The sequence below is a fragment of the Cololabis saira genome, chromosome 8, assembly GCF_033807715.1.
Source record: "Cololabis saira isolate AMF1-May2022 chromosome 8, fColSai1.1, whole genome shotgun sequence".
Lineage (NCBI taxonomy): Eukaryota > Metazoa > Chordata > Actinopteri > Beloniformes > Belonidae > Cololabis > Cololabis saira.
Window position 1 is genome coordinate 24,759,230 of NC_084594.1, and position 26,894 is coordinate 24,786,123.

Sequence of the window (26,894 nt, forward strand, 5' to 3'; positions counted from 1 at the left end):
AAGTGTCCCAGGGTGCTTTTATGTTTAGATGACAAAGAAAATGTCAGCAAATGTATTCCACCTCAAAATGTATCGTGAGTAGTCAGGTCTGAATCCATCCTGTAATGCATTTAAACCTCGCATTAGCATTGATCACTGATCGGATTTCCTAGGACGCATTTTAATGCCAGGTCTGAACGGGGTCTTTATGTTACGCTCCCAGTGACCACTGAGATAAAGTCCTGCCTCCCACAAATCTGAAAAAGAGCAGGCAGGAGAAAGGTGCCCAGAATGGATACATTTGCAAATGTATCAACATTTTTTTGTTACTCTTTTCTCAGTAGATGCTATCAACATTCCTTAAAAACCTCACATTTGGGTTCATGGTTGGTAGCTGTTGGAATAAGCTGCACTTTATGTACTGAAAGAGTAAGGCCAAAGAGGAAACTTAAACACACCATTAACCAAAGTTTTATACGCAAAACTCAAACTGAAACTATTATTTCTACAAATTTTCCAAACAAATATAAAAAAAGTCATCAGCCAAGTTTTCATAAACTAGATCACAAAGTGTAGGGGACATTGTACGCACTAGGAAAGAGCGGAAAAAGCGACTGATGAAATATAAAGAAACGAGACATAAAAAAATCAGTCAATCTATTGATTTAAATCAATACAAATCTGCATGACAGGTCAATACGTCATTGCTCTATTCATCACTTTTATAGAGCAAGCCACGCGAATGACGTCCAGCCCAAAATAAGCCTCCAGTTAATTTGATTAACTATCGGAAAGTCCTATGATCATTTTATGTATTAGTCATATCCCAGTTTTTCAGTTGAGTAACAGACTCACTTCAGAGACTTCAGTGCCAAACTCAAAGACATCGATAAAGGTCAGCAGGCGGGTTAATGTCAGTTTTTCTTGTGAGATTTGATTTTCAATCCAGCCGTTGGCAGCGACAGGCAGCTATTAGTGTCAAAGGTGTTGGGGCGTCCAACAATGGCAGCTTCAAATCACTGAACTACTGTACAGCATTTCTTTGATCTGATTGGTTAATGTTCGCCCGTAATGGACGAGTGCTTGAATTATTGCATTTTAAAGTTTTTTTTTGCCATTTTCTAAATGGTTTCTACAGAGGACTGAGAAGATGGGGTTTTGAGTACTAAAGCATAGCAGCTCTGGTCAGCATCATGCAGACAAAAACTGGAGACAAAACAACACATTCTTCATTTTCTAACTTCTCACCGCTTAAGAGGAATTTTCAGCGTTCCCTAACTTTCACTGAAGCATCAACAAATGATGCTAAATCATGATCATGCCATTAATGTGACACAAAGAGCCATGATGTATGACTGAAGTTGAACTCGTGAAAAAAGAGAGCACACATTACTTCTGTTTTGGTTTCATTTTTGTTAAATGCTGTTCATCGGACTGTAACGAGTAGATGATGCTGCTTCTTTTTTTATGAAGTATTGAGTCTTAGAAGTGAAAGTGTGTTTTACTTTTCTTATATCTCATCGAAATTATGGTTGAGGCATCCCACTTCCTTCTCCAAAATCCTGGATTTTGCGGTTGGAAATGAAGTAAATAAAAAGAGAGCAGTCTTTTTAGTGGAGGATGCTGACCAGATGAAGCCCTGCTGCCAAAAACTGAGGCATCATGTCACCTGATCAGTTTGAAGTCAAAGTCATGTTGTTAGAGCCCCTTTTTTCTACTTTGAAAACAATATCAGTTTTATTAAAATGTTTTCGACCACAGAGTAAAAACCAGCGTTTAGTGTTTTTTACTCAGTGTGTTGTTAAAGGCAGGCAGATAGGATTGCCTTTAGACAGGCCAGCTGTTTACCGTCTCTGTGCTCAGCTCAACTAACAACTCTAGCTCACATCTAAGTGACAGTATGTGGAAGAAATCATCCCTGAATTAACTTGTTCTCTTCAAGCTAAATTATTTTACCCAAAATGTCAAAGTTCTTTCTTGAAACAGCGAGGCACACTCGTCATGTCAGAAGTAAAGCTGGAAGCTGAACCGTATGTAGTGATGCAACGTTGGGCTGTTGTTAGTGCACCAGCAGGTTAGACTCGTGTATATTTTGTGCGGCTTTCCTGAAAAACTGTGCCACTGTTGTGAGCTGAACACCAATGGTATTTACATAAAATGTCTTATTGTAGAATGTTTAGAAAATCTTATAAAAGTCATGTAGGAAATAACTTTTCTTACCTTAGTTTTAGCTTCATATTTACTGAAACTGTGTACGAAGTACGAAAGCAGTTTTTACTATGTATGGACATGTTTATCTGTATATCTATAAAGAGTTTATTTATCTAAAGGAATATTTAGGAAGTAATATTGTTGCTTTAAACGAATCCAGATGTTAAAGATGTTTCTATGAATGTTCCTGCTGCTATGTAATTATTTAGACTGCTATTTTTGTGACTCAGATCTGTAATTATTGCCATTAAAGTGACTGTCTTAACTGGTGTGATCTTTTTTCTTCTTTTTTTTTACACACACTGAAAAAGTTAAGAAAAAAAAACGTCAGGGAATGAGGTAAAACAAGCATCCAGATGTTGGAGAATTTATTTCATTTGACTATTTGGTTTCATGTTTGATTCGGTAGAGGCTCTGAAATCATTTTGGAGACTTAATCAGTACATTTGTATATTCATTTTAAAAGATAAATAGTTGTTAGGTATTAAGTATCATATTTCATGAAGCTTAAACCTAGAACTGGCTTCAACAGTATAGAAATAAACCTCAGTTTGAAAACCCTGTAGACATTAGATCCAGTGGACGTGACAAAATGAGGTACAGTCTTGTGTTAAGATTGTACATTTTTTTATTATCGTTTTACATATCCACACATAATAATAAACAATCATCTTGTCCGCAAATCAATTCAATTTCTTTTTTATTTATATAGCGTCTATTAAAACAGAAGTTGTCTCTAGGCGCCTTCCAGAGACCCAGAACATGACTCCAGAGCAATTATTACATAAACATAACAAACAATGGCAGGTAAAAAAAACTCCCCTAGTGGGAGTCTTCACCCAGTCTATAAGTTAAATACAACCTTCACCTTTTTGTTTTAATTCATCATAAACTTTGACACTTACCATGCTCACTGAAACCTGCAAAGTTCAGGTGCAAGATGCAGTTACTTGTTTCTCTGAGCTTTGCACAGCCTGGTCTTGGAATAAATTTGCAGGACTATTGGCAACCGTTTTAAATGTTTTCCACTTGAATAATGTTTCTCACTGCTGAATGATGGATTCCAAATATGGAAGCGTTTTTAAACTTTATATTTGAAAAAACAACTAGGCAGCGACCTAAACTGCATTTTGACGTGTTTTAAACATAAAAGGTGAAGAGTCATCATTCTTTGACAGGTCAGATAGACTAAAACAGACCAAGTTTGAAAATCTTTTCTCGGGCTAAATCTGGACCGAGTCAAACGGGCCAATGAAAGAACACCGGAAGGTAAAACCTTCAAATTGAAAGCAGTGTTTTTTATATGACTTTTCCCATGTTTAACCTTACAAGCAAGCATGCATGTTCTTGCTAAACCGGATCAACATTGTTCAAAGACTTACAAATAATTCATAATCATGATTGATTAACTGCAAATCAAAATTTACATTTCCAAAACGTTTTTTTTTTTTTAAAGACAAAGAATTGAAACATCCATAAAAAGATGAAACTTCTGCTGTATGTACACTCAATTTTATAAAAAGGTACCAAAGATAGCAAAAGCCTTTGTAGTGATTTAATCTTCATTTAGAAACATTAATGTTGGCGGCAGGAATGCATAAAATTAAGCTGAAGTTCCTCCATCATCGTGTACAAACGTCATCGTTGCACTGTAAGAGAAAGGATAGGGTAAGGTTCAGAGTCTGATGAAAATTAGACATTTGTCATTATATCAATGACAAGTTTATCATTAAAACATCATTATGTGATTATTGTGTGCTTGATTTTAAATGTATGTGCCCTTTCCTGAGGGGAATATTAGCTTTTACTGAAAGTATCACTATTATAAAACACATAAAACTACTTCTCAAGAGGAAAGACTTTTGTACATTCAAAAAACAGTGATCAATAAATATTTTCTGCAGGCTAATAAAAGTATTGATCAACACTGTGACTTGGTAGTTACAGAGTTACTGCCACACAGTTATAGGTACGTATGCTTCATCTGGAGCTTCACCTCTATTTTCCTCTCCTTTGTTCTATTACAAAAAATATATAAAAACACCCATTTGAAAAACGTCCTGCGGTCTGTTAGTGGCTTGCCTCCACTGAGACCTTCAGGAAGGCCATGATGAAAATATTTCAAGAAGCTTAGATTCTGCAGAGGAGGGCTGAGCAATAAATTGAATAAAAGAAGCCAAGTGGAAAATTATTCATATTTTTTCTTTAATTTTCTTATTGCTTTTCCCACTGTGTATTAAAAACATATTACTGCATGTGCAGTCACATGACTCTGCCTCTACCCGCTTGAGAAGAGAGAGGTTCTATATAGTTATTTATATTTAATGATCAATGATAGGTGCTCTTTTATTAGAAAAAAAATAAATCTAGTTTTAAATTTGGGTTTTTACTTCCAGCAAAATCTATGTTAGTGATCTATACTGGCAAAAAAAAAAAAAATAATTGTGATAGGGATTTTTGGTCCCATCACCCAGCCCTACTGCTGAGGCACAGCTTCGCCTGCATCATTGTTTAGAAAAAAGAAATGGTTGCCGAAAGGCGAAAACACCATGGGAGGAACAATGCCCCCAACATGAAGGGCTCCCAAGAATGAATTTAATCGGAACGAAATAAGCTTTTCAGATGAGAGGGCAGTGGAAGGTGAGATCTTCTTTATCTCACCAACATGCCCTCCACAGAGGAAGCTGAGTCTGTGGACTCTGGGATGAGCTTACTTCACCGGGCCTGAGGTCGCAAAGGTCCACGGCTGCAACGCTCTGGTGATGGAGGAGCTCGGTCCGAGTTCCTCATAGTTCTGAATGTTCTGGGGAGTTGTTACGGTTTAAATGCCTCTGCAGCATCACATGATGTCAGGGGCAGCGGTTATAGATAGGCATCTGGGGTGATGGTTCCCTTCTATGGATAATGATGTGGTCCCAATTCTCAGCATCTCTACTGACTGAGGTCTATGCAGGAGTGACGGAGAAGAGAGGAAGTAGCTTAGATGGTTCTAGTAGCTGGTCAGGATGCCTCCTGGACACTTCTCTGTGGAGGTATGTCCATTCAGGAGAAAGCCTCAAAGCAGACCTGCTGGAGGGATTGTATCTCCTGGCTGAATTGAGAACACCTGGAGTAGGTAACCAGGGAGGAGAGGGCCTCGCTGCTCCGGCTGCTGATCCCACAATCCAACCCAGATGAGTGGACAGTAATGGACAGATAGGGAACCTTTAATTAAAGCAGCACTATGTAACTTTTCCATCTTAATATCATATTTCCAGAGTCATTGTGATGGTACATCAACTTCCAACAGGTTTAATGACACCTCTGTCATGGTCTGAGGGAGTCTGTATCGCCTTCACTGGCACTATGTAACTTGGAGGAGCATGGTAGGAACCCTGCCACACTAAAAAACTACAAATTTTTACGGCTTTGACTGCTTTACAGCATACGTCACTTCCCCCTCCTTCCCGATTCGTAGTCGAGGCGAAAATGGGCGGGGCGTGGAGCGCAGAGCTCAGTAGAAGCTGGTAACCCGTTGCTGTGTTGTGGCTGCAGCAGCAGCTCCACACAACAGACGTGGGGAAAAGATCCTAATGGTTTAACTTTTCACCGCTTTCCTACTCGGAGGCAGAACCACCGCCAATTATCTGAGATAACACATTAAAAGAGTGAAAGAGTCGTTGGCTCGCTTGGATCACAGCTGTAACGACCAAACATAACCTTCAACACATGATCACAAACAAACACTCACACAGACCGGGGTCGGATCAGGTTTTATTCCCACTTCTCCAGCTAAACGCAGTTGCTGGCCAGCTCTCTGCGGTGCGTTTAACCCCAATCTTCAGATAAAACTAGTTTGTTGAGGAAAAGATATTAACTATTTGTAATTGCAGAGGAAAAAAATAATCTCACGAGGAAAACAAAAATATTGCTCACGCCTCGGAGCCTCTTCAACATAATATAGCAGTATATATATATATATATATATAATATAGCAAAAAAAAAAAGAAAAGAGAAGTAAGAGTAATACAAAACATGTACTGTATGTTGTACTATTATACTAATTTATTGAAACACATGGCGAATCAAACATTTACCAAAGCAGCTGCCAAACACTCCTAAACAAGGTAGTAAGACGTGGGTTGTGCAGAACTGCGGCAGTAAATCCCTTCTAAAGAGTGGCGCTCCGACGAGGAGCTCCACTCTTTAGTAAGGATTTCATATGGATCTAAACCCGTTAATCATTATTTTCTCCATACCGCTCCCTGGCTTCCTTGTTTAAGGTAACCCGGTAAATTCCAGTTCCTTTCAAGCAGTTTAACATCTTTTTTTTGCGTTCCGTCTGTTCACTCGGTGAAACAGAAAAGTAGCTTTGAAAGTCCATCCCGTCTTCACTCATCAAAACAAATGCACGCGACGGGACAGGAGTTTTCCGGCAGTACGCGCTGGTGCTCATGGGAAACGTAGTGTTCTTTCTGGTAAAGCACTACCGCTTTTGTCCAAAGAAGCCGCCAAACTCAACAAAAGCTGAAAGTTACATTGTGCTGCTTTAATTCACCAACGTGTGATGTTTGTGTATTAAAAAAAAAGCAGCAGATTTTAACTGTCAGTAAACTATTTAGAAATAAAAATTCATAGGTGAGCTGCACTCACATTAATGTGACGTAGAGCTTCATGTGGAAGAAGACTTGATTGTCTAAACAGGAATTAAGAACACAGTCGTACCTCTGTTAAATTTGAAGGGTTATTTCTGAGAGAAAACTAAGATAAAATAATTTAATCGTGTCATATTCATATCGTCATATTAGCTAAAAACTCTGGTTCTATACATGTCAGACAATAACCCCATTCTGTTAGTAAATCTTTAACTTCTTCAAAGCCTCTTCCCTAAACTCATGTCAGCTAGCTTGTGACTTGCACTTATTTCATGGCACAGTATAACCCCTTGGAGAAAACAGGTCTATTCTGTTCGTAGGCTGCTGGGTTAAAATCAGTTGGTCTTCAGCATCAGAAAGGTTGTGGGGACGAGTTAGAACAGCTTTGACTTGGTGGTTTTTGTGGGATGGAAGACCATGTGCTGGATATGACGGCCATGTCAAAAGCACCAATGATCATAGGACAAACCCCATAAAATCATGGACTTGAGAAATAAGGTCAATGATGTATGAGCGACTTGTCTTAGTAAAGGTACTATTGCAACTGAGAACAGAAGCTGGATTGTCAGTTTTAATGTCTGCTTTAACGTCCATTATATGGTGACATCACAATGCCACAATTAAGTTGAAAAAGGTAGAAAACAAAGAAAGAAAATTAACCTGTGCTAAACAGTTATAAGTAAATAAATTCAAGATTAATTATGATGCTTTTTGTGGCCATCCCAGTTTATCTTAATATGAAAAGAAACGATTAAGTTAATTTGGTGTCATGGTGCTGAGAATGAGTAATCAATCACAATCTTTTCTGTCATGAAGGTAAAACTATGGATGGATGCATGGATGGATCAAGCTATTCATACAAGATTCACAGAAAGAACCTGAACCCCAGACTTGCTCCTCCTCATCTAGGTCCAGCATAGAGACACTGTGGCGCACTCAAGCCTCCTTCTGATGGGACATATTCAAAACACCTCCCCTGGAAGGAATCCAGCTGGCATCCTGACCAGACGCTCTAACCAAGACAACTGCCTCCTTTCAGTGTGGAGGAGCTGTGATGATACCCTGAGGATGAGTGAACTTCTCAATTCTCAACCTTCTCACATCCAATATGGCTGTGGCCATAATGTTTAAGCTTTTTGAAAATACATTCATCCCCCAAAAATTAAATACTTGAATTTAAGTGATTACATTCAGCATGCTGTCATCACAGAGTCGTCTGAGTGACAGGAGCAGTGTTAGTAAGAGAAGTCTCAAAGAAGTCCGTTATTAGGAATGTGAACTGTGGGTCAATTTACTTGATCCAGAAGAAGAAAAAAAAAAACACCATGCTAAAGCAAATTATGGGTTATCCTCTGGATAGAGATCCTTTGAGAGTGAGAACCACACAATGTCAACTTTTTGAGGCACTATTACTAGTACTTTGAAGTGGTAAGTTACGACGCATCCGATCTTCCATTAAAAGGAACATTTACAGCTATTAATAATTAATGACATTGTGTACCAACGTGCACATTTCTAAGTTCATAAAAATAAATTAAAAAAAATGGGGAGACTAAATGATGGAGTTTGTTTGAACAGATCCAAAGGCACAGGAATTATATTTTATGCATTTTCTTAAATACTTACAAGCTGCCATTGGTGTTGCCATGTGGAAAAGTATGATGTTTAGACTTTGTCCTGTTAACCATGCAACCAAAGCATATGGCTGTTTTTTTTATTTATTTTTTTATAAAAGAGTGCGTTTGAGATTAGTTGGGACAGCCGGAAAAGCAGTGGCCTCACACTAAACACGAGGCATTCAGCGAAAACATGCAGTGTGACATACATATATATATATATATATATATATATATATATATATATACACACACATACACACACACACACACACACACACACACACACACACCGGTATATATATATTTATTTATTTTTTTCCCCCTGCTTTTAACGTAATGAAGGAAGGCAGAAAATGGATGAATAGATCATTTTTCCCCCCAACTGCCTGATGCTACACATCTTTCAGGATACTTTTATACTTTTATGTAAGACATTTTGCATCAGCGGTTGTCAAGTTCAACATTTATGATTCGCTTCCAAGGTCCGATCAATAACTGACTGAGGTTGTTACAATGAAGTAACCAGCTAAACAATAAAGTATGAATTGACAACAATGATTATTCCTCTTTTAATCATGTGGTACATCTGGGTGCATGATCTTTCCCTTTTAAATTGTCATCTTTTGTGTTATTTTTCTCAATGAAATTAAGGGTTTCTTGGTCTTTAAATGGTGATTATCCTACATCAAAATAGTTTATGACCTTCATAGGAAATGACAAATCAAATAAAGTAATTACGGTTGCAATTCTGCCCCACATGATGGCTCAAAAATAAAATAACGTTGTTTAGAAAGGCTCTGGAATCCAGGTTTAAATAATGGACCTATATACATTTCTACTGACATCATACTATAAATATTACCAATCAAGGATGTCCTTAAAAGATTATTCTTTTATTATATACTTGGTAACAAACTAGTCTTTTTTATTAGCCAGCCAGCCATACAGCCATACATACATACAAATAATTGATAAATGTCATTTAAGCTGGCATTCCACCTTTCCACGTCATCCTGCAGTTCAAACGTGGTCTGAGTATGTACAATAAATATCCTTGTGTCCTCGAGCACAAAACTTTTTAGTCAAAACATTAAAAAAAAGTTTCTAGGACCTATGACACAGTTGCGGAGAAGCCATAAGGACAGTTTAATATGTGTGACATTTCCTGTGAAGAGGCTGCTCTGACCTATGTGCAACCACCGATGTAAAAATACTCTGTTTAGGGGCGAAAAAAAAACAAAACAAAAAAATAAAACTAACTAAAACAAACATTGGGCACATACACACACAAACCTCTATTACTTTGACCCTTCACTATACATCTGTAAAGTGAGGTAATTCATTCAGGGGTAAAGGTAAAAAAAAACAGGAGAACTAAAAAAGTAAATGTTTGTGATGGCTTACCACCGGCTTCTGTCCAGCTTTTACTGTGGCTGAGATACCGAGAGCCTTGGAGATGTCCTCCAAAGGAACGAGGTCTCCCGGTGAATCCTGGATGAAATGCAATAGCACCTTTTCTCCACCTTTAGTACAAATATACACATAAATACATAAATAAGACAGAAAATTAGATAGAAATAATGCATAATGCTGTCTTTTTTCTTATTACATTTTATGTGGAGTTGGAGAGCCAGTTACACAGGAGGTTAATATGTAGCTACCCAGCTAAAGTATTTTGAGTTTAACTTGGGATGACCCTAACTACAGGGACATCAACAACGGCTTTAGCTGATCTGCAAACATTAAATCTGCCAAATTCAGTCTTTTTTTTTTGCACAAAAATGTATTAATATCTCCAAAATATAATATGTATTCACTGTAATAAATAACAGACATATATTGAATCCTGTGCTCATTAAAGTATATGAAAGGGAGCTGACGTGATTTTATCTCAGCGATCTGATCAAACCCTCAGTCTGGAGCGTCCTCAGATCCTAATTAGAAGTTATAAGCAGAAAAGGCTTTACTTATCATCCACATGCATAAAAACTAGGTGAAATTGAATCAGTGGAACATCACAGCATCTACCGACTGGTACAATTAAAGCTCGTTCTGTTGCTGCGCGAGTGCCAGGCACATAGGAGCAGGTGCAGCTTAATTGACTGATGCGTGAATAAAAAGAGCTTGGAGAGAGACTTTGAGAATTATTGCTGAAGATGGCGGGAGCGGCAGATGACAGCAACGTCCACGAGTCACAACAGACATGTCAAACTGCTAAATGCAGCCCGGCACCTCATTTTATCAGGCCGGCCAGAATATGCAAAGACAATTATGTACGTTTTCTACCATCTCACGCACCATAAAACGTGGATGAAAATGACATGCCCCACAATACATCATGATGGCATCCATCCACTGAACGGCACCAAATGAAGCTAATTCCTATAAAGGTTTTATGTTAAGTCGTGGTTTTGAAATAAAAATGTAAAAGAAAAGAAAAGTTTATTAAGAGTAAAGTCAATTCAAAGCTAGATAGTAAGCAACAGCATGTTTCTGCCTAACTGAGAAAAGCTAGTATATTTTTAAGTGGCCTAAAGGCTGATCTTTCCTTCAAATGTTTACAACAAACCTACAAGAGTCATTAATTTATCTTCATTGTTAAATTCAGAGGAAAACATGTAATGTGATTAAAAAGGCAAACTTGCAGTCTTGCAGCTGCTGCACATCTTGGCCCGTTTACACCACCCATAAGGCTGATGTGGACCGGGATGTGCTAAAACTTACTTGTATCAGGTTTAAACAAATACACAAGAAACGTCACTTCTAGAGCAGCATTTTTTTTGATCAAGTTACTCCTTAACTGCTGGTCTAAAGCAACAGTGTAATTTGGGTTTTAGTGGCCATGTGACGTCACATAGCAGTTTAACGCGTGGTTAAACTAAACCTTAGTGACAGTGCAGCTGGGTTTTCCATGTTGTTGTAACTGTGTTGTATTGTTGTTATTTTTTTTTATTTATTAAGTTTGTAATTGCTACACTGCTGTTTTCTGCAATTTGGTTGGTTTTGGTTTCAACTGACCACATACAGTAGTAAGAAAGTATCTATAGATGATAGATGATTCAGTAATACAAAAATATGTAATGCTATCAGTTTTTACAAAAAAGCCAATATTCAACTCTTATATATTAAGCCTATATTTCATAATGTCTATATTCAATGACCCTCTTGCCTCCTGAGGAATAAATAATCTTTTCTTGGTGGTGCTCAGTCAGAAGACCTCATTTTGGGAACAAAAAATAAATAAAGCAAAAATATAAATTAAAAAATGTAGCATTAGCACTGCAGCACCTGTGTCCAACTGGACTCACAGCAGTCAGACCAGCACTGATCCATGCTGGACCTGAACTATGTGATTTCTTGCTTGTGTTGTGTTGTGATGTAAGTCGCTTTGGATAAAAGCATCTGCTAAATAACAGTAGTAGTAAAAGACATTAGGGGTAAACAATCCCCACAAAGGACCTCTAACTGAGATTTGGTGCAGATGTACAGAACAGAGTGACCTGCCATCCAGCTACTCTTCATGACAGCAAGCTCCCCTACAGTACCAAAAACAAAAATATCAGCGAGACTTTCTAATTTGCCCACGTTTTTTTTTCTAACCCTGAAAATCAAACAGCTCAACTCAAAAGCAATGATAAAGTTGTGGTCCACTCATTCAGACTACTTGGGCTTTTTTTCTGAGGTTGTCCTACAAATTATTCCTAGTTGTACGCGTTTTAGTCAGGAATTTCAGCCATGGTTGGAGATTCATTCACCCAGAATTTTCTACAACACACATAATGACATTCTTTACAATTTTCAATTTTAAAATTGTTAAAATATCACAAATAAATACGTGAAAGCAGTCAGCACCCAGGTGAGCAATGACATCAAGGGCGAGGGTTTCAGTTATGACCAACAACTTGATGTAGCATTGCCCTCTAGCGGAGACATTGTGTACTGCAATTAATAATTTTAGTCGCCTGCATTGAACCATCAGAAAAGATACTTCCTGCATGGTTATTTGAAACTAGACATCCCTGTGTTCATTAGATCTTTTAAACCAACACTGGGTTTTCCATTGACTCAAAAAATTTGTAGATAGAGCCTCCCTAACGCCCTCCTCTGCCGTGAAATAACCGTACCTTTTGCTACAATGAGCATGCCTCCGCTCTGGAGCACATCTCCAGAGAAATTTCCCTGGATTCCTTCAGCACTCGCCTGCAGCCAAACAGACAATCAGCAGTCAGAGTTCTATCTATTGATCTTGACACCGTAATACATATGAGATTAGGGGAAAATGGTAAAGGAGAAAAGGGTAAAACCTTTAAATCGACATACTGTATATCAAAATATACAATACAAAATATACAATGTCCATCACAATATAATGCCCCCAGTTGATATTAAGAGACTATTATTTTAATTTCATGCTTCTTGGAAGTTCATGTTGAAATATGCAAATGAGATATGATCTAATTATTAAAGTATTTTTTTAATTTAAGGTGCATTTGTGATGTTCTCTTTCTTATTTACAAAAAACAACATTATCAATGAAAAATTATACAAAATCACAAAACGTATAAAACTAAATTTATCTTGGTAGTGTTAAGCCTCTAGTAATGAGAGTAGTGACCTATCAAGATAGTTACCTTCGAAGAGATATCTCGTACTTTCTTTCCCAGAGCAGCAGGAATCACACTTAAAGCTGTGTACCTGTGTGGGCGAAATAAACAAGTAAAATCAAAAATAAATAAAATGTAATAAAAACGATTCTCCATAACAATAATTACATCCCAAAGCAACTAATCTTTTGAGTTGCTAGTTTGCAAATGCATATTGGAATCCCCTCTAATGCAATATAAAAATACAGTAATATGTTACAATTGATTTAATGGCTGAAGTTTACACTTCAGTTAATTTTCTACAGTTAATTGCAAATTTATTGCAACTTTACAAGATACTGACTCAACTGAACATCTCTGAGAATCTGTGTCGTTAACAAAAAGGTTTTTTCCACAACATGTAATAAACAAGGCTTGGCTGCACTCACCGCTTAAAACCCAAATCCTTGTAACACTTCTTTTCTTGGTCCACATAAATAGCTAATAAAAAATACAAAAAAAAAAAAACAGAACACAACTGATGATTATTTACATCATGAATGCAGAATTCCTGTCTGTTTAGCTCAATGGAATCTTTGTGGCACTCCTGTTTCCTCTGTTATCAAAGGCGTGGTGTGTGTGGCGATAGTGAGACTTGCTTCTGTGTCAGTAAGGTAAATCAAATATGCCATGTAAAACTACTTTTTTTTTAAGAGATAAAAAAGTTTAGTTGAAGAAAACCAGGAGGAACTAAATATAATTTTCAAAAATGAGCACAATTTGTTTTGCATTTCATAACTTTCATATCGTAGTTCATCTCATTAAATCTTTACTGAAAAGACAAACTTGTATTTTCATTAGATGCTGAGAGAAGCAACTTTTCTACAGGTTATCTCGCTCATGAGTAATTCATCCACACCTCAAGGACAACCTATATGTGCAATAGCAGCCAAGTGCAATGAGTGCAACACATCCAGTTCTGCTCTGTAATTATGTGACATAATGTAACATTACAGCTTTGTGTATTGATATCCAAATTCTGCACACTATTGTGTATTCATGTGCTATTCATATTTCTATTTAATTGCATACTTGCAAATCTATGTTGTATGCAGGTACAATAGGCTTCAGCCACCAAGACACATTCATCGTATGGGCAAGCAGACTTTCTGATTCAGTGAGCAAATTCTGCTTACATCCTTTAAAAAACCCTCCTTCCTTGAACTCTTGCATCCCAAACTCCTCTGGCCCCACTCCCACCAGCGAGATGCCACCGGCCCTCAGGTCAGGCTCCAGTTTGCTGATCTCTGACGCCATCCATCGACACACCTGGCAGCCGAACCTGCGCAGGAAGAACAAGACCACCGGCTGGTTCTGCCAAAGAGACTGGAGTTCCAAGGTCTGAAATGCAAAAAAAAAGAAACAAAGAAAAATGAAAAAAGAAAAAAAAGGATGGCATATGGGAAAATGGTGGGTGTTGCTAATTTAATCACATGTGTGCATAATCATGAATAATTAGTTCAAGCAGTGTCATTATGTGTCTCATGTGTGTTAGATCATCATGTCACACCAGACTCATTATTGGTCCCTTAAATGAGTGATGATGACAGGTATAACGCACTGTCTCCCCGCAGGGGGGACACAAGTCTCTGTGGACAACAAATCCACCTAACCCAAATGAACACAATGAGCACAAAACCAACTGAAACAAACATAAAAAGGACGACGAACGCCCTCGCTTCCACCTGAAACCTGAAGAACCAGCTTACCTTTCCACTCTCAGCGCTCTTCAGTAAATTCTTCCCAACTTTGGCGAGGTCAACTTTTGCCATTTTCGACAATTTAGCAATCTGGACTTTGAAATGACACCAGATTAACACTGTTAAATCCAATGAGATAAACCTGTCAAGAAAAAGCACAACTAACTACTTCTACGCCCCACGCCCATTATGTATTATATTAACCCGTGCAACTGTTGCAAAACACCATCTTCCTGAAACGCCCACTAAACACGAACCTCCAATCACAATCTGCTGTGGATAAAAACTAGCCAAACCAGCCAATCAGAGGCCACGTCAAAAGAAAAGGGGCGTGGTTTGGCCAGGGCACTTTACAGCACGTGTTCTCTGACCACAATAAAAAGTTACAATATGTAACATATGTTTGTTTTGTTTTATAAATATGCTTTATTCTTCAAAATATCTGTCTGGGTCGATTTAATATTTACAAAACAGTGAATTAGTGGGTTCAATGTGTTCCATGACTAAATCGATGCCAATATACTAAAAATGGCCAATTTTTGTAATATTGGTTTGCATAAGGTTGTCTACATCTGAGTCCAAAGGTGATGGGTTGTCCACGGGCTTTGTTTGCAGTCTTTTGTGAACTTTTTTTTAAGAGCTTGTCCTCCCTTAAGATCTTTATGACCCTTTTCTGATTATTGCTTTTAAATAGTAATCCCAGTTTTCTTTCTTAACCTTTTTTTTAACCTCAACCTTCTGATTTTTGTATTTATTATTTGTTTGTTTATGTATTGTCATGTTACCTTCAACAAAGGACAGCAGATGTAGTTAATACTACATAAACGACCAAAGTTACAAGCATCTGTTTCTGTAATGGGGTTTACTAGGATGAAAACTGGCTATTAACCAGATTGTGTCATCTGAGATTTTTCTGCTGTCCACTCGAACTTCTTTTCCACATTACTCCCACCCACTACTAATCAATGAATCCCTGCTGTCACTAAAGCTATGCAACAGCTCTATAGAAAACATTACCAACGGAAAATTAAGGAAATATACTCGGAAAAAAAGTGGTGAAGTGAATTGAAAAAGGAGGCTCCATATTATATATTTTCCTATTGGTTTCTTGTCCAAGCAAAGCCCTAAAGCAGGCTTTGTTTAATAATGCATAATGTCATTCATAAAGTAGAAGAAACATGTAAAAAACAAGAGAAGAGTGCCTAATCAAACAAAAAACTGGCAAAGCTGAGCGCAGTTTGAACTATTTCAAATATGTTACTGACGGATACCTTCATCAATAATTTCATATTTCACAGCAATACCTAATAGATAATGTTCTTATCCAGTTGCGTAAATGTTATAGAGTAAGAAAAATGTATACCATCTGCTGTGGACATTAAATATGAAGCAGAATAAAAACGATTGTACTTGATTATAAGTGTCATCAACCTGTGCCAAGGTAGCCGACTGAACATATGCCAAACAAACACTGTAAAGGGCGTGTGGATGGACAGATGCGTCCGTGTTTTCTTTTTAAACTTTATTAGCAAATCTTGCTATACAAACACCAACAAGGTATACAAAAGTGTGGAACAGCACAAACAATGATGGAGTAAATTCTAGTATGAATAAGAAGTCATAATATAGATAATGAAGGTAACAGTCATAATAATAATAATAATAATAATAATAATAATAATAATAATAATAATAATAATAATAATAATAAAGATGAGTAAGTCAATAAATAGAGAATAAAATAAATACATAAATAAATAAAACAGGAGAATAAAACAGGTATGAGGAATAGAATCAGATGCATAGAAAACAATAAGGAAAGGTCAAGACAGTTATAAATAAAAGGTTAGCCAGAGGATACAGGGAAAAACTTTTCATAGTTGATTAAAAATATATTGCTTTTTTTGTTGTTTATCAAATAAAGAGATTTAATGAGAGAATTTAACTCTAGAAAAAGGGAAAATTTAGGAGTAACACCAGCAAACTTTTGTTTGTGAATAAAGAATTTAACGCAAATAATGATAAAATTCAATAGGTGTTCAAGAGCACGATCTTTAGGATAATCAAAGTAACAAATAATATATATAATGTTAAGTAAATAAACAGATTTGGCAGCATTGAAAAACTGAAACTCAAGATCACTCCAAAAATTTTGGGGATATGTCACAATGAAAAAATAAATGCAGAGATGTTTCTGTTTCGTTGTTACAAAAAGTACAGGAGTCATTAACATCTGTAAATTCAGCAATGATACAGTTGACAGGGTATGTTGTGTAGAATTTTGAAGTGGACTTCTTTTGCTTTGTTTGAGATGCAATATTTATTTGGTATGAGCCAGGCTCTTCTCCAGTTTATGTCTTCAACGTGAGATCGGCAATAGAATTTACCTCTAGGAATAACTTGGTTCTTTTTTTGAAAACAAAGATGCGCCTTTGGTGCTGATGTTGCAGGGCGGGGCGTGACGTCACGGGACAGACCGGGAGAAGAGACGAATGGGGGAGAAGAGGGGGGAAGGATGCGAAGGGACGCAGGAGAGAGCGGGGGGATGACAAAACTAAAAAATAATAATAATAACAACCATGACTCCTTTAATTAACACTGTCTCCGTACATCATAACGGCTCCTCAGTTTACCTACACAGGGCGCTGCAATAAATGACGGTCCGCCCCGTTAAGGTAATTATCATCTTTCATCTCTCCATTTGCACGTCTTTTTTTTTTCATCTTCTTACACAGTTAAGTCGATTCTTCGCTGCTCACCTTTAGGATCTATATAGAAAAATGTCAAGGATCTTTCGCCAAAGGGTAGACAATAGTCTAAATCTTCGCTCCACGTCTACGTATGTAAAATGAATGGCTTCAATTACAATCGATAATGACGCGTTATCCTTGCGGTTCTCTTTACAATGGCTCCGGCGTGCCCGGCTTGCGCTTTCTACATCAAATATTAAAATGAAAATAGGCGTCATGAGCGTTGCCGCATAGTACAGTGCTGTAGTCAGCCACGCCGAGCACATGGGCTCTGCGCACAGCATGCGCACTAAGCCTGAATTATGGTTCCGCGTTAGATCGACGCAGAACCTACGCCGTAGGGTACGGCGTAGGGTACACGGCGACGCGCAACGTACGGGTGCGTCGCCGCGTACCCTACGCCGTAAGCTCTGCGTTGGTGTAACGCAGAACCATAAATCAGCCTCTACTGCCAGTGCGCCGCGTCCGTGTATCCTGTCTGCCCATGACTGCAGTGTCCTCATGGTAGCACTATAGCTACAAAAACTACATCACTACAATGTCAACTAGTTCGGCTGATCATGGACGACTTCTAATAGATTTTTTACATTTAAACTTTGCATTCTGTCCTAGTTTGAACCAGGGCCGGTTCTAGAAAATGATGACTAGGGGTGCATTTCAGATCAGAGGGGGTGCACATGCCTGGCACGTTATTCAACACTAAATTATGCATCTTCCCATAATTTCAAGCGGAATAATAATAGCAAAACAAGAATATTTGAAGTGTATTTCAAGTGCATTTTTGCAGCAATATCGCTGCAGAACAAAGAAAATGCTACATTTAGTCTGGACTACCTCACCCATCAGACAATCTAGCAACAGAAAATAAAACATAGCAACAAAAAAAATTTAACCATAAATATACAAGACTGTCTCAGAAAATTAGAATATTGTGATAAAGTCCTTTATTTTCTGTAATGCAAAAATGTCATACATTCTGGATTCATTACAAATCAACTGAAATATTGCAAGCCTTTTATTATTTTAATATTGCTGATCATGGCTTACAGCTTAAGAAAACTCAAATATCCTATCTCAAAACATTTGAATATTCTGGGAATCTTAATCTTAAACTGTAAGCCATAATCAGCCATATTAAAATAATAAAAGGCTTGCAATATTTCAGTTGATTTGTAATGAATCCAGAATGTATGACATTTTTTTTTTTAATTGCATTACAGAAAAATAAAGGACTTTATCACAATATTCTAATTTTCTGAGACAGTCCTGTAAACTTGCTTGCGTCGTTGAGCTTGAGCCACTTCCAAATATCCATCGTTACTTTGTGTTAACGGAGCAGCAGAGAGCAGCACTGGCTGATTTATGGTTCCGCGTTGCACCAACGCAGAGCTTACGGCGTAGGATACGCGGTGACGCGAACGTATGGTGCGCGTCGCCGCATATCCTACGCCGTAGGCTACGCCGTCAATTTAACGGGGAACCATAAATCAGGCTGACGTGCACGCATTTGTCAGTTTTCTTTTCGTCTTTTCAACTGAGCATGCAAACACATAAACTGAGGGTGCAATGCATGCTTTTGCACCCTCGTAGACCCGGGCCTGGTTTGAACTCGGATATTGCATAACATCATTTTATATGCTGCAGGGCGCTCTGGCTTGAGAGAGATGTCATCTCCAGGCATGGGGACCCCCAGTGACCCCCTCCTGCCCAGCCCAGGAGGAGGGTTATCCACAGCTCAGGAAGGTCTCTGGAGGAGCTCACTACCCAAAACTGCCAGCTTCCCAACATCCACCACTCGGCACCTCAGTCACAGAGCCAACAATTTCCAAAGACAACCGAAGCGTAGAAAGCTGATACGACCTTCACCTCCTCCCCCTCCCAATACACCCTGCCCCCTGGACCAGCTGGATCTTAGTGAGCTTCCCCCAAGACGCACCTTTCAAGAGCTGCTCTGCAACGGCTGCATCCTGTTTGGTATTGAATTTAGCTATGCCATGGAAACGGCTTATGTGACTCCTGTGCTCTTACAGATGGGCCTGCCTGACCAATTCTACAGCTTGGTGTGGTTTATTAGTCCCATTCTTGGTAAGTGGTGTAAGGATGCACAATAATGGGATTCTGAATAACAGTCATAATGTGTGGTTCTACTCCATCATCTGTCTTTGTCCTTAAGGATTCCTCGTTCAGCCGCTCATAGGAGCATGGAGTGATCGTTGCACATCCCGGTTTGGGCGGAGGAGACCCTTTATTTTGGCTTTGGCTGTAGGTAAGATGTGTTTTTAAGAGTACCATGGGGATTTTGCATTGGTTTCGGGCAAAGTAAGACAACTTGTGAGAGAAAGATAGGGTGATGAGGGTTAGATTTGACTCCTATCAGAATCTGCACTTGCCATGCAGTGGTTTTCCTCACAACAGAATATCTTGAATACAGAGAATTCTTCTGCTTTTCTTCCTCTAAAGGGGCATTGGTTGGTCTAAGCCTGGTGCTGAACGGACGAGACATTGGAGTAAGCTTGGCTGACACAGCATCCAATCACAAGTGGGGGATCATACTAACAGTGTGTGGAGTGGTTCTAATGGACTTCAGTGCGGATTCTGCCGACAATCCGAGCCATGCCTACATGATGGATGTGTGTAGCCCGGAGGACCAGGATCGGGGCCTAAACATTCATGCATTATTAGCCGGTAAAACATTATTTTTACTTATTCTTTTTAGAATGTTATAAAAGTGTAAATTATGTGATATATACCTAATTCTTTCATGGCAATTTTGACAAATAGCAGGGCAGAAATTCTGATTGAGACGATTCAGATTCAGATTCAGATTCAGAAAAACTTTATTTATCCCCGAGGGGCAATTGCAAGAACAACAATTGTCTTTCTCTTTCACTTTTGAGTCTTCATTTTTCCACACAGGACTAGGAGGAGGATTTGGCTACATCGTAGGTGGCATCAACTGGGACCAGACGCAGTTTGGAAGATCAATGGGAGGGCAGCTGCGGGTCATATACTTGTTCACGAGTATCACCTTGGTGCTTGCCACAGCCATGACTCTGATAAGTATCCCTGAGAGGCCCTTACCCAAGAGCCAAGCAAACAAAACCTCTGGTAAAAACCATCTGAAAAGTCCCAGCCTCCCTCTACCTCCATCTCCTCCCATTCCCCCTGGAGCGGCTCTAGGACTGGTTGAGGAAGATGAGGATGGTCTTTACAACTACAGTTCTTCAAAGTTTCATCCAGGCAATCCTGACCCTTTGGCCCATTCCTGCAGTGCTAATGCTCGCCTTTGTACTAGCCCCATATCATCCCCGAGCCCACTCACTCCAAAATATGGCAGCTTTATAAGCAGAGACAGTTCAATCACTAGCATCAATGAGTTTGCCTCCTCATTCGGAACCTCCTACATAGACAGTGTGCTCATAGACTGCCACACAGGTCAGCAGACTCCTCAGAGCCTGGCTCCCTTCTCTACCACTTTGCCTCTTCCTCCAGGGGACACCCCCCCTCCAGATGAGTCCACACAGATGGCAGGGAGCCACGCAGCAGGACACACTCCAGCGGATGTGGTGTCTCATCCAGTCGGGGGTGCTCAGGACGTGGAAGAGGCTCAACCTGCGGCAGAATCGCAATCCCACTGTGCACCCCAGGTCACAGCTGGGGCTCATCCGGGTGCAGGCTTACATCGGGGTTCCAGTGCTGGCATCTTGAAGCGACCTCAGAGTCTTGCACTAATTCCAGAGCCTATGGCAACCCAGATTGTTGGGCTGGAGAATGGACGAAGGAGAACAGTGACTTTCAGCCAACAGGTCAGCCACAATTTTTACTGTGAGAAAAGGTGCCAAATGAGTCAGTACAGACTTTTCTAAGGCATTTGTATTTGTATTTTATTTTTAAAGGAAAAGAACCAGGGACAGTACATATTAATAACATTTTCGTGTAAATATGCTAGATCAGGGGTGTCAAATGTGCGGCCCGAGAGAGATTTTCATGCGGCCCGTGGAAAGTTTCCAACGCAAAAAAATGTTAATTTACTAAAAAGGAAGGCATAAATAATTGCCATGAATCGCAGCATATCCGATAATATATTTCTTCTACAAATCCATCGTTATTCCACAAGGAGAGCAGTTTTCGACATTTTTTTAGTTTTCTAGAATGCATTTGCCGATTTTATTTCTTTGTAGACGGTCGTTTATTTTTATTAACTGACTACTATTATATATTTTCGCAGGAAAAATATCACTGCTAAAAAAGATGATAGAAGATATTTATTCTGAGAATTTCAGTTTTGAATACGAGGATAGTGACAAAGTAAAACAGTTAAAAGAGAAGTGCTGACTTTTTCGGCACACTGGCCTAAATATCCGCGCCAATTTTTAAAAATAAATACACTTAATTGTACTGGAAAAATCTCTAAATCACAAAGAAACACTCTCGATAAGAAAGATTTTGCTTTTAATTAAATTTCCTATAAGAAAGCGAAATATAACAAAAACACATGTTTCTGTTTATCTTTGTAAAATGATATTAAAAGTATCTTACATAATTTGAAAAACAATGAGAAATTTCAAGAAAAGATCCTGAAGAAATATATTTTACATAATTAGAGTGTAAACAAAGTGCATCTTTCCTTTAAAATTAACTAAACTGATATTGGATTAGATAACAATAGTAAAAAAAAAAAATTGAAAAAAAGAATTTCTCACCATTTTTGTTATTTTGAGCGTGCGGCCCGCAAGAAAAAAATTGGTCAAATCCGGCCCGCCAAGCAAAATGAGTTTGACACCCCTGTGCTAGATTATAGCCAGTGGCTAATTTGAATCTTTAGTCCCATGGGGCAGGTTGATGTAAAAGAAGGTTCCAGACACACATACATTACATGCAGTCCAAGAAATTATGACACACAGCAGTAAAATACACTAATAAATACACAATAGAAGAAAACACAATAAAATACACTAAGATATAAGATCAAACATACAATAAAATACACTAAGATGTATGGTATGTTTCTTTTTTTTTCCGGTGCAGGTTGCAAACATTTTGCTGAATGGAGTGCGGTACGAGAGTGATCTGAGTGAGAATGCGGAAACAGGAGAATCCCAAATGTCAATGAAGCTGCTGTGTATAGCCATCTACAGGATGCCTCCTTCTCTGCGGAGTTTATGCACTAATCATTTTTTGGGTAAGAGTCTTTTTTATTTCTTAAACCCTCAACTATATCTGAGAATGTAAGCAGCGGGAGATAATGTGCTTTTGCTTATCTCTGTGCTGTAGGCTGGTTGTCCTTTGAAGGCATGCTGCTCTTCTACACCGACTTCATGGGAGAAGTTGTGTTTGAAGGAGACCCCAAAGCCCCCCACGACTCTGAGGCTTATCAGCGCTACAATGCTGGGGTCAGCATGGGCTGCTGGGGCATGTGTATCTATGCATTTAGTGCTGCGTTCTACTCAGGTGACAACTAACATCATATGAGAGATAACTACTCTCCAGAAGTTATGTCTTACTTTGGTTTAATACATGGGGGGGGTGAGAAAAGTATGTGAAGTTTTTTCTTGTTTGTTCTCTAAAACCTTCAGCCATACTGGAGAAACTAGAGGAGCGTTTCTCTCTTCGCACTCTATACTTTTTTGCCTACCTGGCATTTGGTCTGGGGACAGGCCTGGCGACGCTGTCCACCAATCTCTACGTGGTCCTTTCTCTCTGTGTCACCTACGGAGTGCTGTTCTCCTCGTTATGTACGCTGCCTTACTCTCTGCTGTGTGAATACTACCAGAGCCCGCAGGTAGGTTTCTATTTAAGTCTAGCAATTGATTCTCTTTTGTTATTTTTCCAGTTTCAACTTAAATAATGCATATTATGCAGATTTTTTTCAATATAAATTACATTTATGTTCAAACATGTCCAATCAGATATATCTACATAGGGATGCACAGCTGGTATGTGATATTTGCCATTCTCAAGACAAACTATGAAAACTTGAACACCACAAGAAGTTCTTGGGGTTTTCTTACAACAAGCAACGCCCTAACAATCTTAATATTTGTCTTATCAATCAAGTTTTTATGGTAGAACACATGCTGGCATTTGATGAGATCATCCGTAAAATTCTGTATGTTTAAGTTTATCGACCAGACAATAAGAACTTTCCTTGAATTACTCATAGGGCCTCATTGTAACTAACTGGAATAGCTGACAAACATTCAGAACAGCAGAGTAGTTTTATTGTTCATGTGGATTCGGTACTGTTAAAATGTGTTTAGGTGCAGCACCTAATAAGTGCAGGAAATCAAAACAAAAAAAAACATGGAGAGGAGCATGTAGGTCAGACATGTTAAAAGTGTTACATAAATGCTTCTTGGTTTGCTCTTGAAAGATTGCTGTTAAAGAGAAGCACTAGGGTGCTGATGGAGACATAGAAGTGAATAATGGGAAAGGGTGCATGTCTGGAAGAGCTCTGTAAAAAAGTATGAAGCAGAGCCAGCAGCCAAACTGTCTATATTTGGTTGCATATTAGCATCTCAGAAGCTTGAAGCTGTGTCCTTAGCCAAAATGTAACTGCCTGCGGTAGTTTTGTACTCGGTGTACGGGCATGACAACGATGCCCCGGCTCACTTCCCATCTGGCAAAACTCTTCTTTTTAACCTGCAGTGTTTTTGTGATCCCCAACTAAACAACTTGTGTCTGCCTTTCAGTTTTGTGGCTCGTCGGAGGAGGGGACCAGACGAGGGATGGGGGTGGACATTTCTCTACTCAGCTGCCAGTATTTCCTGGCTCAGATCCTGGTCTCAGTGGCGATGGGACCTCTGACCTCACTGGTGGGCGGGGCTCAGGGAGTGATGTACTTTTCAAGCCTGATGTCATTCGTGGGCTGTGTGTACTCCTCTCTCTGCGTGGTGTACCAGCTGCCCCCCCCTGAGGGTGAGCCCCCTGAAAGCGAGACCCAGCCACTATTGGTGCACATTTAGCAAAAAAAATACTTTCCTTCGCTTTACCTCAGACACACACACAGTGAACAACCCACACTCCCACGCTGTTACTTAGCGCCTGAGTGTGTTGACCTTTATTACACTGATAGTGACAGATACACGGCACATCCTGCTGCGCACTTTCACACACAGTTTCACTAGCTGTCTTACACTAATCAGCACTGTTCTTCTCAGAGCTAGACAAACAGACAGACAGACAGACATTGGCCGCCGCCGCTTTGTGTATAAATAACCAGTGTGTTTCCATGAATTGTTCCCTAAGTTTTGCAAATGAATGTATGACCTTTATCTGAATGTGTGTCTGGGTGTGTGTGCGGTTGAGATACCCTGAGTGAGTTGCCTATTTATGGACAAACTTACCTCTTTTTTTTTTTTTTTTTGGTAATGCTTGTTTTTTCGCTGTTTGTGATAGATATGCTGATCACTATGTATGAGCTAACTGCAGTTTTCCCCCTCTTTCCTTTCTTTAATCCGTTTTCTCTTGGATGCATGAGCTGCAGTGTAATTCTGTCAAAGCAACGTGATTTTTGTTTTGGTCATAAGGCCAAAAGAATGTCTACCTGCCTGTTTCTCTGAGTCACACACATATGATTGCTTCACACTTTATGCTAAGATTTTCCGACTAGATGAATGAGCTGGCAGGGACTTTTCACACTTTGTTAATTTTTTTTTTTTTTTGATACTTCAAGACTCTTCGGCATAATTTGCCAAATTTATATCTAACCTTGCCCTAGTTCAAAGTGCTGTTGTATTGCACACTTTGTAGCTGCAAATACAAACAACAATTTGTACTCAACCTAATCAGTGTGAGACTTAATTAGTGTGCGACCCCTAAAGTTTTTGAGTTTTCCAGCTGGATACTTTTAATGCAGTCCGACGACATGTGCATACATTAATAGCAGCTAGGTAATTAATCATCATAGCGCCATGACTGACGAGATGAAAAATGAAACATGCAGAAACGTGTACGCATGCTTAAAAGAAAACGGAGAAACGTGTACCGGTGACAAATTCTGCCCCGGCTATCACTGAGCAACGTGCAGCCCTGTGAGCCGTCAGCCTAGTCCCGGCATTTCCATTGTAATGACAGTGATTCTTGTCATTGTCAGGAAGAGGAGAAGTTGAAACTGGGGTGTGAATCTGCATTCAGTCGGAAACCGAACAAATAAGAAGAACAGCAGAGAGAAGACTCTGAACTGTGGGTAATCCTGAAGATGGACAACATTAAGGCAAAAAAAAAAAAAAGACTTTGGGGATTCACAGAGCCAGCAGCAGGTGCTTCTCGTCATCATTAGGGCGCATGTTTAAGATAGTAGGCTTCTGCTTCACCATGCTCAGTCCATCATCTCATTATGGTAATGACCTCATTGTTGTCAGCAAAGGTCTTTACTGGAAGATACTTTCATCCTGGAGAGGCCATCCTCATGACAAAAGTGGCACGTATATAATTTTATTTTTTATTTTTAAACATCTGCCACGCCATGGCAAATGTTCAGCCTCATCACAGGCACTAAACTTGACTTCAGGGTTCTGACATAAACATCAGTATTGGAAGTCTTTCATTGCACCGGTTCCATTGAGCAGTCCGACATACTGCTCCCTCTGGAGAATGTTACATGCCTACTATCGATGCCTCCTGGACTGACTGGATGCACACCATTCTAATGTTTCTTAGGAAACAACTATGGATCATGCTCCTGCAGCTTGCTTAAATAAAACAGTTTGTGTATATGACAACTCTTGCTCAGTATTGGTGTTTCAGTAGAACCTACATTTATTCAAGTGCTGACTAAAAATGCTCACTTTGCCACTTCTGATTTCTGTCAATTCCATTTTTATGACTGATCAAGAGTTGTGGCTCATACCCAGTGGTGGACAGTAATGGAGTAAATTTACTTGAGTACTGTACTTAAGTACTTTACTTTTGTACTTTACTTGAGTATTAGATTTATTTGGTACTTATTACTCTTGAATACATTTCCAAGACAAATATTTTTACTTTTACTCAAGTAAATTTCTAGGAAGGCTGAAAAGTACTCGTTACTTTCAGGTCTGCTCTTTTTTCTTCTTACCTAAAATCCTATTGGACACAAGCTGTTTTTGTCAAAGGAGGAGACGTATCAGTGCACGCTCTCCACTGGGATGTACGTAAAGCGGAAATATGTCAAGCCTCCTCAAAACGATACCGCCAAAGTAGCCTGCGTTTGTCAAGACAGAGACAAGTCAAGACATAGCCGCAACAATGGCTACGCCTGCGTCAGGAGAAGAAAGACAATCCGCTGAGTCGTCTGAGTCTGATAATGAGCCGGACTCGGAGCAGGGACTTTCACAAAATCCTTGGCCGTAGCTTAACTCAATGTTTGAGTTCGACA

At 39.1% G+C, this 26,894-nt stretch overlaps 2 protein-coding genes across 3 annotated transcripts; one reads left to right on the top strand and one right to left on the bottom strand.

The window, feature by feature from the left end:
• Positions 1-2,752: 2,752 nt before the first annotated feature.
• Positions 2,753-14,900, bottom strand: prxl2b (peroxiredoxin like 2B). Its single transcript, XM_061728551.1, has 7 exons — positions 14,796-14,900; positions 14,223-14,427; positions 13,476-13,527; positions 13,075-13,138; positions 12,568-12,643; positions 9,848-9,966; positions 2,753-3,839 (listed from the first exon to the last, which is right to left on the bottom strand). The coding sequence occupies exons 1-7, from the start codon at positions 14,856-14,858 to the stop codon at positions 3,813-3,815; spliced, it is 606 nt and encodes a 201-aa protein (XP_061584535.1). The 5' UTR covers positions 14,859-14,900; the 3' UTR covers positions 2,753-3,812.
• A 2,405-nt stretch (positions 14,901-17,305) lies between these two features.
• slc45a1 (solute carrier family 45 member 1) lies at positions 17,306-26,236 on the top strand. 2 transcript variants are annotated; one of them, XM_061728553.1, is made up of 10 exons: positions 17,306-17,461; positions 19,181-19,621; positions 19,710-19,802; positions 19,997-20,221; positions 20,453-21,342; positions 22,565-22,718; positions 22,811-22,987; positions 23,113-23,318; positions 24,229-24,454; positions 25,632-26,236. In XM_061728553.1, exons 2-10 carry the CDS (start codon positions 19,201-19,203, stop codon positions 25,658-25,660), a joined length of 2,421 nt encoding a protein of 806 aa, XP_061584537.1. In that variant the 5' UTR covers positions 17,306-17,461; positions 19,181-19,200; the 3' UTR covers positions 25,661-26,236. The 2 variants fall into 2 exon arrangements, with proteins under 2 accessions (XP_061584537.1, XP_061584536.1); XM_061728552.1 differs by having other exon boundaries at positions 24,229-26,236.
• The last annotated feature ends 658 nt before the right edge of the window (positions 26,237-26,894 follow it).